Source organism: Hyla sarda, chromosome 3, assembly GCF_029499605.1.
Source record: "Hyla sarda isolate aHylSar1 chromosome 3, aHylSar1.hap1, whole genome shotgun sequence".
NCBI lineage: Eukaryota > Metazoa > Chordata > Amphibia > Anura > Hylidae > Hyla > Hyla sarda.
In genome coordinates this window covers 325,653,343-325,663,850 of record NC_079191.1, presented here as the reverse complement: position 1 = coordinate 325,663,850, position 10,508 = coordinate 325,653,343, and the positions used below count along the sequence as shown (strand labels likewise).

The window sequence follows — 10,508 nt, the reverse complement described above, 5'->3', positions numbered from 1 at the left end:
TTCTGTAGTGGAATTTTCAAATCTTCAAAGTTTAACACTTAGGATTTTACACGACTAGACTTGAAAGTTTTGAACAAAGTTAACATACCTCCCTTTCCCCAGGTCTCACATATATGGACAGCTATTCGGTGGAACCTTTACTCAGCCTTGGCCTAAAGGCCCAAAATTTGTTAGAGAAAGAAGTCATCTGGTGATCACTGGTAGTAACCACCAGCCTTTCAGTGTAAGGACCATTTCAAAAAACTTCTCATTTTTATGGGCCCTTTTACAGTTAAAGGGGTATTCCAATGTGGTTTACAAACTCATATTACTGGGGCTGTACAGAAGAAGAAAATGATACTGGCCTATCCTTGGTCCTTCTCAGGTCCTGCTGCAACGTCTGTTTTGTCTGCTTACACTGTCACTTGTCTCTTCTGCCTACTTCCTAGACATGAAGTCAGAGCAGGACCTGCCTACTCAGCCAATCACTGGAAACAGGCAGAAAAGACAATTGGTTGGCGACTAGAAGAAGACAAAACATGAGTTACAGCTGTAGCTGCAGGGATCAGGGGTAGGTACAGAAAGTTAAGCTTATATTCTTTTTTGTACAGCCTCAGAAGACCATATTAGAAACACATCACTATCATATTTAAAGGGATAAAAATGCCCCTGGATTTTCTGTTCACATACCCCTAATGTTATTGGTATAAGCTGATATGCTTAATTAAATAAACTGGTTGATCTAATCAAATGACTATTTTATGTATATGGTGGTCAGGGAAGAGCCTCTCTATGATGGCCGTATGCCAAACAAGGCACATAAAAGGGGGAGATCCTTATTAGACAACTCTTTTAAGAACAATACATATTGACCATTTAACCATGTAATAGCTATTTTTGTACTGCACTCAGTAGAAGCAGAAACATAATCCTATTTTTAGTTCTGATTATGGTTTTAGCCAACAGATTTTTCAAGGTTGAAGACAAAGTTTTTTGCAATTGCTTAAAGCTCCTCAAAAATGTTATTTTAAAAATGATCTAATGGTTAAAGGGGTTATCCACCATAAGGGGATTTTAGTATGTACCTGACAGGCAGTAATGGACATGCTTAGGAAGGATCTGCGCTTGTCTTGGGGCTAGCTTTTTGTCAACTGGTATTTCCTGTTTGACTTTTCTTATTTTGACTACAAATCCCACAATTCCATTTTCCTCCCTCCCACACATCAGCCACCCCACCCATTGAAACATAAATGATCTGCAACCATTCAAATCTGTGTGGTTTTCAATCAGGGTGCCTACAGCTGTTGCAGATTGAACTCTCTCCCACTAAGTGATCCCTCCAACCATTGAAGCAGACAGGCTCCCTGTCATCAGCTGACTAGGGAGTCAGGTCTCGGCCACATTGCAACCTGGAAAAAATCTGAGACAACAGTCATTTTGTATGCTGTTAAAAATAAATATTGGGGTTAAAATCACATAGGAATTGTGAGAAACCCGTTGCATACAGGTACTGACACTATATTATAAACTACACAAACTTTACAGCCCCTGTAGCATAGTCAAATAAAAAAAAATCCTGGAATACCCCTTTAAAGTTGTATTCAAAGCTTATCTCCAATGATGGCGCTGGCAGCATGATATGTTCAAAATTCTCAGCAACTACCTCAGAGAAAGAGACTATCTTGATCTGAAGATGGAATTGAAATAGACTTGCATGGGACCAGATCATGATAGTCTCAGGACAAGTCTCAGTCTCAGAAGTTGCAGGTATCCTGCCACCATGACCATCTTTGGGAGGTATGCTTTAAATGTTTAAATCTACAATTGTGTATATTAAAAGGGTACTCCAGTGGAAAAAAATATTTTTTAAATCAACTGGTGCCAGAAAGTTAAACAGATTTGTAAATGATTTCTATTTAAATCTTAATCTTTTCAGTACTTATCAGCAGCTGTTATGATCATCAGGAAGTTATTTTCTTTTTGAATTTATTTTCTGTCTGACCACAAAGCTCTCTGTCCATGACAGGAACTGTCCAGAGCAGGATTGGCTTGCTATGGGGATTTTCTCCTGCTCTGGGCAGTTCCTGACATGGACAGAGGTGTCAGCAGAGAGCACTGTGGTCAGACAGAAAAGAAATTCCTCTGGAGCATACAACAGCTCATAAGTACTGGAATGATTAAGATTTTTAAATAGAAGTAATTTATAAATCTGTTTACTTTCTGGCTTGAATTGGTTAAAAAAAAATGTTTTCTACTGGAGTACCCCTTTAAAGGAATCTGTCACTGAAGTCCTCTGAAATTATAGTTTTAGCTATAAATGTGAAAAACTGCAAAAAAAATAGTAAAAAGTGAATGAATAGTACATTTTTTTCATCATGTATTTATCAAAGTGCATAAAAAGCTTAAAGTTCAGTTCACATCACGTTGAGAGCCTACATTGAAGATATATGTTTGGAGGAACTTCCCATGTATGCCCCCAACAGTAGGCTGAAACATATCCCACTGTATAGACACAATGTGGGATATGTTGCTAATATACTCCCATTGTAAAGAAAAAGCATGCTTTCTAGTATGAATTTCTTGAATGTATACCTTTGTATGGAAAATCAAAGTCACTACACTAGTCCATCTTACAAAATAAAAGGTATACCAATGTGTGAAAGCCAAAAAGGACATTGAATGGGTATGTTTGATATATGCACCACGAGCTTTCCCTGCAATAATGCATTGGTTCTTCAGATAATGTGACCAGAGCCTAAACTGTATAGCCACATAGCGCTTCACAGTTATGTAACTTAGAAATATATAAATAAATAAAATTTAAAAATAAAAAACACAAATATCTGGAGAATTCCTTGTCCATTAAAGTCAAATGATCTAAGCAATAGGAAACAAGCCCAACCGTGTATAATGCATTTTAGACAACAGTATTATAGCTACCACTTATATATATAATTCCATTAGTGTTCATAAGCCTGGTTTGTAACAGTAGAGATAGGAAATTGTAGCATCTTTGTTATTTAGCTTTATACATTTTTGTACTGTAATGATACCATTCCAAGATAAAACTGTGATATCTCAATACTCCAATTCTTTTGTAACGTAAGATTTCAATATAAATGAGAGTCAAAAACAAAGCAAACTTTTCTACACTGGGTTAGTGGGAAAAAAAAGAATTGACTCTAAAATGAGCAAATTACTACGGTTCTTATAGGTCCAGGTTCTTTTCACTATCTCTAAGACCCATTATGGAAAGACTTTATCAGAATTTGTGGACATGTGTGGATGTGTAGCAATGAGGACAGATGAGAATGATAGGTGGTTGCCTTGGCATGAGGTTGAGTAAACTGACACCAATAAACAATTGTAAAAACAATGGCATAGGTAAATTTGTAAGCATTAATGTTCTGGAGAAAAGTAACATATTACACTTTGAAAATGAAGTGTATTGGCTCAGGATATTTTGTTAAGGCTAAGAAGCTGTCTGTGGTTCTGTTGCATTCTGGGAGTTTCAGAAGGCTACATCATAACTGTAAAGTACAGAAATGTTACAGGTCCTTGAAGTAAGTGTTTAGCATAATTCGATAAAAATTGAACTTCCATTTTTTTGTTATTTTATAGTTCACATAAATTCCCTTTTCGTTTCAGTTCTTTCATCAGCTGAACCAACGTGGAAGTTCTGCATTATATCCTTAGAACTTTGTGCTATGGCTGAACGAATCTGACATTATGATGTTTTTGTAAAAGTTGTCCGAATGAGGATGACAATAGCCCTTGACTTTGTCGATGACATGATGAACCGGAAGAATTGATGTCTGTTCACCGTCCACTGGCGTAAACTTGACTGAGGGTCTGTCTCCAAAAATATAACCTGCAAACCAAACAATAGAATTCAAATGAACTTTAACATTGAGGACATCTTTTCGACTAAAAAAAAAATCAGCATCTTGATATGACAATAATTTTTTCACTCGATGTTTCAGTAACATCAGCAATTTTAAATGCAAATATCTAAAAAGAAAATTATTTAGCTTAAAAGAAAACAAAATTTAAGCTCATGGCTATAGAAATACATTTTGTTTCCACTTGATAAACTTTCTGTTATGTAGATATATACTTATTTTACCATCTGTCATCATTTCCACTGGACATTCATTTTTAGTATTAGTGATTTGTGTTGCTTTATTGGTATTAGAAATTTCCATTTACTTGACTGGCTACACAAAATATATATAATTTGCATAAAAGTGGCTATTGCAAAATACTGATGGCTAATATAGTTTATATTGTTTAAGGGATAGTACTTTTACACTGTACTAAAAAAAAAGACTATATATGAGCATGAAAAATTATTTTGAAAGGGGAATTTTTTTTTTTACTATTACCCAATCATATTAATTAGTCATATGTTATGTTATCCTATTTAATGGGGAAACTTACAGGCCATTCATGCTGCCCTAACTGCATCCAGCATGATTTAGAGACAGGTACCCTGTTTTCTGTATTTCATTATAAAGGTCTGTATTGTTTCAGAGAAATCATAGATGAACTTTAGCTTGAATCTAGTGTTCAGTGCTGGAATCAAGCAAAGAGTCCATTGGGAGGTTCTTTTGCAGTTTCTCCCTACCCAGCTAAACTTCATTGACATTATACAGTAATAGCAAGAGACTTGTTGAACAAGCCAAGCTGGAGCTGGAAGAGACCGGAAGGGGATGGAGCACTTATCCAATAAACACTAGGTGGTAAAACCTTGAAATCATTAAAACACTTAATTTGCTTTAAAATAAAACATAGTTTAATGGGATTAGGGCACCTGTCAATAAATCATGATGACAGGGTCTCAATAAAGGCAGAATAGCATAAGTAAAGGTCTGAAGATTTACTGCCATTTGTATGTTAAAGTAGAGATGAGCGAATTTTTAGAAAAATTCGATTCGCTGAATTTTCCGAAAAAATTTGGTTCGGTCAGAATTTATTCACGGCGAATCTGTATTAAAAACGGCTATTTCTGGCCTACAGAAAGCCACAATAGGGGTGTAGAACACTTTGTCTTGCTGTAACACACATAGGGTGTGTGCTGGGTTAGTGAAATAATACTGTTATTCAGTATGACATGCAGATTAGAGGCGCAGATGACACGCAGAGCGGCATGATGACAGAGCCTGAAGGTGGCATCAGTATGAGGAGACCATATAGTGGCTAAATGAAACAGCGTGGAGGTGGGGGCAGCATGAGGAGACCATATAGTGGCTGAATGACCCAGCCTGGAGGTGGCAACAGCCGGACAAGACCATAGGGACTCACAATTGAAAGGATTAAAGATATTTTTTAACATTTAAATTGAAGATTTCAAATAGATGAACCTAAAACATTGAGGAGAGCATGAGGAGTAGTGTTGAGCGGCATAGGCCATATTCGAATTCGCGAATATTCGCGAATATATGGACGAATATTCGTCATATATTCGCGAATATTCGCATATTCGTTATGTTTTCGTTTTATTTTCGCATATGCGAAATTTCGCGTATGCGAAAATTAACATGTGAAAATTAGCATATAGGAAATTCGCATACTCGAAAATTCGCATGTGTGAAAATTAGCATACACTAATTTTCGCATATGCGAAATTTCGCACGCCAGTCTCACACAGTAGTATTAGAGCCTTCTTTACACCACACAAGCTGGAAGCAGAGAGGGAAGATCACTGTGATGTGTACTGTGAAGAAAAAAAAAAAAAAAAAAAAAAAAATTTAAATTCGTAATTTCGAATATATAGCGCTATATTCGCGAAATTCGCGAATTCGCGAATATGCGATATTCGCGAATAATATTCGAATTGCGAATATTCGCGAGCAACACTAATGAGGAGACCAAATAGTTTCAGAATGAGCCAGCAGCATGAGGAGACCATATGGCGGTACAGTGACACAGCCTGGAGGTGGCGGAAGCATGAGGAGACCGTATAGTGGCTGAAAGACACAGCCTGTAGTTGGCAGCAGCATGAGGAGACCATATAGTGGCTGAATGACACAGCCTGGAGTTGGCAGCAGCAAGAGCAGACCATATAGTGGCTGAATGATACAGCCTGGAGTTGGTGGTGGCAAGAGCAGACCATATAGTGGCTGAATGACAGCCTGGAGTTGGCAGCAGCATGAGGAGACAATGTAGTGGCTGAATGACACAGCCTGGAGGTGGCAGAAGCATGAGGAGACCAAATAGTTTCAGAATGAGACAGCCTGGAGGTGGCAGCAGCATGAGGATAACATATGGTGGCAGAATGAGACAGCTTGGAGGTTGCATCAGAAGCATCAGGAGTCTTGAAAGTGACCCGGTGTCATAGTGAGGCGGTGGATGACAATACCAGTACCCGATGATGAAGGTGGGTGAAAAAGGATAACTTGGCATCAGATGTGTGGCATTAGGTGGGTGGCAGGATCAGAATAGGAGCTGAGGCAGGTAGGCAGAAGAAAACAGTCTCTTTTTAATAATATTCTTAGGATAAAATAAATGTACTCAACATTTTTTTGAAATCAAACAAAAGTAAAGGTGTACAAAAAACAAATGTGCCACCTACACCACCAAGTATTGATGTGATGCAAAGACCTCTAAAAGGTGGAAGGGAACATCGTATGGTTCATTGTAACTGGTGGGGGTGAAAACTTCTCCTGTAAGGCCCTACTCTCGCATTATTCCCTTCTTGGCAAGTGTTACTCACTCTAAAAAGGGCGGCCCCACAAAGGAACCTCTCCATATTTCCACGTGCAAACGCTGACATTTCCCAGGGTTGTTAGGTGGAAATATGGAAAGGTCCCTGTGTGGGGCCGACCTTTTTAAGACGAGTAACACTTTCCTTGAAAAGGTGGAAGGGAACAACATATAATCCATTGTAGCAGGTGGGGGGGGGGGTAGAAAATTCCCCTGTAAGGCCCTACTCTCACCCCTTTAACCCCTTAAGGATTCAGGGGTTTTCCGTTTTTGCACTTTCGTTTTTTCCTCCTTACCTTTTAAAAATCATAACCCTTTCAATTTTCCACCTAAAAATCCATATTATGGCTTATGTTTTGCGTCACCAATTCTACTTTGCAGTGACATTAGTCATTTTACCCAAAAATGCACGGCGAAACGGAAAAAAAATCATTGTGCGACAAAATCGGAAAAAAAACGCCATTTTGTAACTTTTGGGGGCTTCCGTTTCTACGCAGTGCATATTTTGGTAAAAATTACACCTTATCATTATTCTGTAGGTCCATACGGTTAAAATGATACCCTAATTATATAGGTTTGATTTTGTCGCACTTCTGGAAAAAATCATAACTACATGCAGGAAAATTTATACGTTTAAAAATGGCATTTTCTGACCCCTATAACTTTTTTATTTTTCCATGTACAGGGCGGTATGAGGGCTCATTTTTTGCGTCGTGATCTGAAGTTTTTATCGGTATGATTTTTGTTTTGATCGGACTTTTTTATCACTTTTTATTCATTTTTTTAATGGTATAAAAAGTGACCAAAATACGCTTTTTTGGACTTTGGAATTTTTTTGCGCGTACGCCATTGACCGTGCGGTTTAATTAATTATATATTTTTATAGTTTGGACATTTTTGCACGTGGCGATACCTCATATGTTTATTTATTTTTTTTTTACACTGTTTTATTTTTTTTTATGGGAAAAGGGGGGTGATTCAAACTTTTATTAGGGAAGGGGTTAAATGACCTTTATTAACACTTTAAAAAAAAAAAAATTTTGCAGTGTTATAGGTCCCATAGGGACCTATAACACTGCACACACTGATCTCCTATGCTGATCACTGGCGTGTATTAACACACCTGTGATCAGCATTATCGGCGCTTGACTGCTCCTGCCTGGATCTCAGGCACGGAGCAGTCATTCGTCGATCGGACACCGAGGAGGCAGGTAAGGGCCCTCCCGGTGTCCGATCAGCTGTTCGGGACGCCGCGATTTCATCGCGGCGGTCCTGAACAGCCCGACTGAGCAGCCGGGTCACTTTCAGTTTCACTTTAGAAGCGGCGGTCAGCTTTGACCGCCGCTTCTAAAGGGTTAATACCGCACATCGCCGCGATCGGCGATGTGTGGTATTAGCCGCGGGTCCCGGCCTTTGATGAGCGCCGGGACCGCCACGATATGATGCAGGATCGCGGCGCGATCCCGCTTCATATCGCGGGAGCCGGCGCAGGACGTAAATATACGTCCTGCGTCGTTAAGGGGTTAATTCCCTTCTTGGCAAGTGTTGCTCTCCCTATTTACAGTGGCAGTGTTTGTAGGTGGAAATAGGGAGAGTTTTCTGCATGGGGCAGCCCATTTTAGGGCAAGTAACACTTGCCAAGAAGGGAATTAATAATGCGAGAGTAGGGCCTTACAGGCGAAGTTACAATGGACCATAGGTTGTTCCCTTCCACCTTTTAGAGGTCTTTGCATCAGATCAGTACTTGGTGGTGTAGGTGGCACATGGTGTTTTTGCACACCTTTCCTTTTGTTTGATTAAAAAAAATGTGGGTACATATATTTTATCCTAATAAAAGTAAATTCTTAGCTAATGCATATTCTCAACACTTACTTGTGGTCTGATGCCGAGGAATGTCTGTAACTGAGGAGCAGCACCTTAAATATGTTTTACACTATCCATATTTATCCATATAAGTGTTGGTGTGGCACTATGGTCAATCTACTCTGATGCATCAGGCATTGGTGGGTGGAAATTCTTGCCCATCCATGCCTGATTCATCTTCACAAAGGTCAGTCTCTCCACATTTTTAGTGGACAGATGAGTTCTCCTTGGGGTTACTATGGCCCCTGCCACACTAAACACTCGTTCTGAAGGCACACTACTGGCCGGCAGGACAGCTTTTCCACCGCAAACTCTGCTAGTTGCGGCCACAAATCAAGTTTGGCTGCCCAGAAGTCCAGCGGATCTTCAAGGTGTGTTGGCATGGTCATGTCAAGGCATGATATTACCTGCTGGTTTAGGTCCTGCTCTAGGTCTTCCTGCTGCTAATGAGTTGTTTCACTATGCGGGTGAAGAAAGCTACTCATCAGCGACTGTAGACTCAGGCTGCTGCTGATGGAGCTGGTACTGCTCCTGCCACCCCGCCCCTCCCCAGCAGCCATGGCAGTGGAAGGTGAGTGCAGGGCGCCCTCCGCGTCAGACCTGCAAGAGGATGGACGATGGCGCAGATAGGCATTGGCCAACTGACTACGTAGGATGTCTCTGTAGTAGGTCAGTTTGTCCTTCCTCTCAGTGGGTGTAAAAAAGACCCCCATTTTGTGCCGGTAGCGAGGGTCCAATAAGGTGGAGAGCCAGAAGTCATCCCTCTGCCGAATGGTGACAATTCAGCACTCACTACGTAAGCAATTGAGCATGCATCGTGCCATTTGTGCAAGTGACTCGGAGGGACTCCCTGCCTCCATCTCCACTGCATACTGCTGAGATGTGTCTGGGTCCTCTGTCTCGCCTTCCTCATAACCATCTAGCTCCTCTAGATACTCCTGCTCCTGTTCTTCTGTCAGATGACCATAAAATCCGCTCATCTCGCGAAGCCTAAACTGTGCTCCACTGTGCCCCTTCCCATCCTCCTCCAGTTCAGCCCCCACAGGGCTCCAGTGGCCATGAGATTTACGCACCACGTCTCAAGTGCCCTGACCAGCCAAAGTTTCCAACACGTGTTGTAGTAAATTAAACAGTGGAATGACGTTGTTCATCCCGTTGTTCATACTTGCGGCTGACTAATAATGTGGCTTCCTCAAAGGGCCTGAGCAAATGGCAGGTGTCACGTATGAGCTGCCACTGGTTCACATTGAAGTTACACAGGAAAGTACTCCTATCTGCGTGGATCATCAAGAAATCGGTGATGGCTTTTCTTTGTTCGTATAGTCTGTACAACATATGGAGGGTGGAATTTTAATGTGTGGCAATGTCACAAATAAGACTATGTTGTGGGATACCGTTCTGACGCTGCAGCTCAAGGATGGTGTGCTTGGCGGTGTACGAGTGGCTGAAGTGCATGCACAGTTTCCTTGCCATTTTCAGGATGTTTTGCAAATGGGGTGAAGACTTGAGGAAGTGCTTGACAACCAGATTCAACACGTGTGCCATGCAGGGCGCATGTTTCACACTTCCTTGTCGCAGCGCGGACAAGATGTTCTTCCCGTTGTCGGTTACCATGGTTCCCCCTATCCACTTGGATCATCAAGAAATCGGTGATTACTTTTTTCTGTTCGTATAATCGATCCAACATATGGAGAGTGGAATTCCAATGTGTGGAAATGTCACAAACCAGAATATGTTGGGGGATACCATTCTGATGCTGAAGCTCAAGGAGGGTGTGCTTGTGTGCTTTGTGGTGTACGAGTGGCTGAAGTGCATGCAAAGTTTCCTTCCCATTGTTATGATGTCTTGCAGATGGGGGAACACTTCAGGAACCACTTGGCAACCAGATTGAACACGTGTGCCATGCAGGGTGCATGTCTCAGGCTTCCTTGTTGCAACACAGACAAGATGTTCTTCCCGTT

At 40.8% G+C, this 10,508-nt stretch overlaps 1 protein-coding gene across 10 annotated transcripts in view; it reads right to left on the bottom strand.

The window, feature by feature from the left end:
- Positions 1-215: 215 nt before the first annotated feature.
- ADGRG6 (adhesion G protein-coupled receptor G6) overlaps positions 216-10,508 on the bottom strand; it is a 211,070-nt gene continuing 200,777 nt past the window's right edge. For 9 of the 10 annotated variants that reach the window (XM_056567247.1, XM_056567246.1, XM_056567249.1 and 6 more), the window contains one exon: positions 216-3,850. In XM_056567247.1, the coding sequence (XP_056423222.1) occupies positions 3,672-3,850 (179 nt within the window). In that variant the 3' untranslated portion in view covers positions 216-3,671. The remainder of the gene's footprint in view (positions 3,851-10,508) is intronic. The other variant, XM_056567250.1, reaches the window with a different exon arrangement.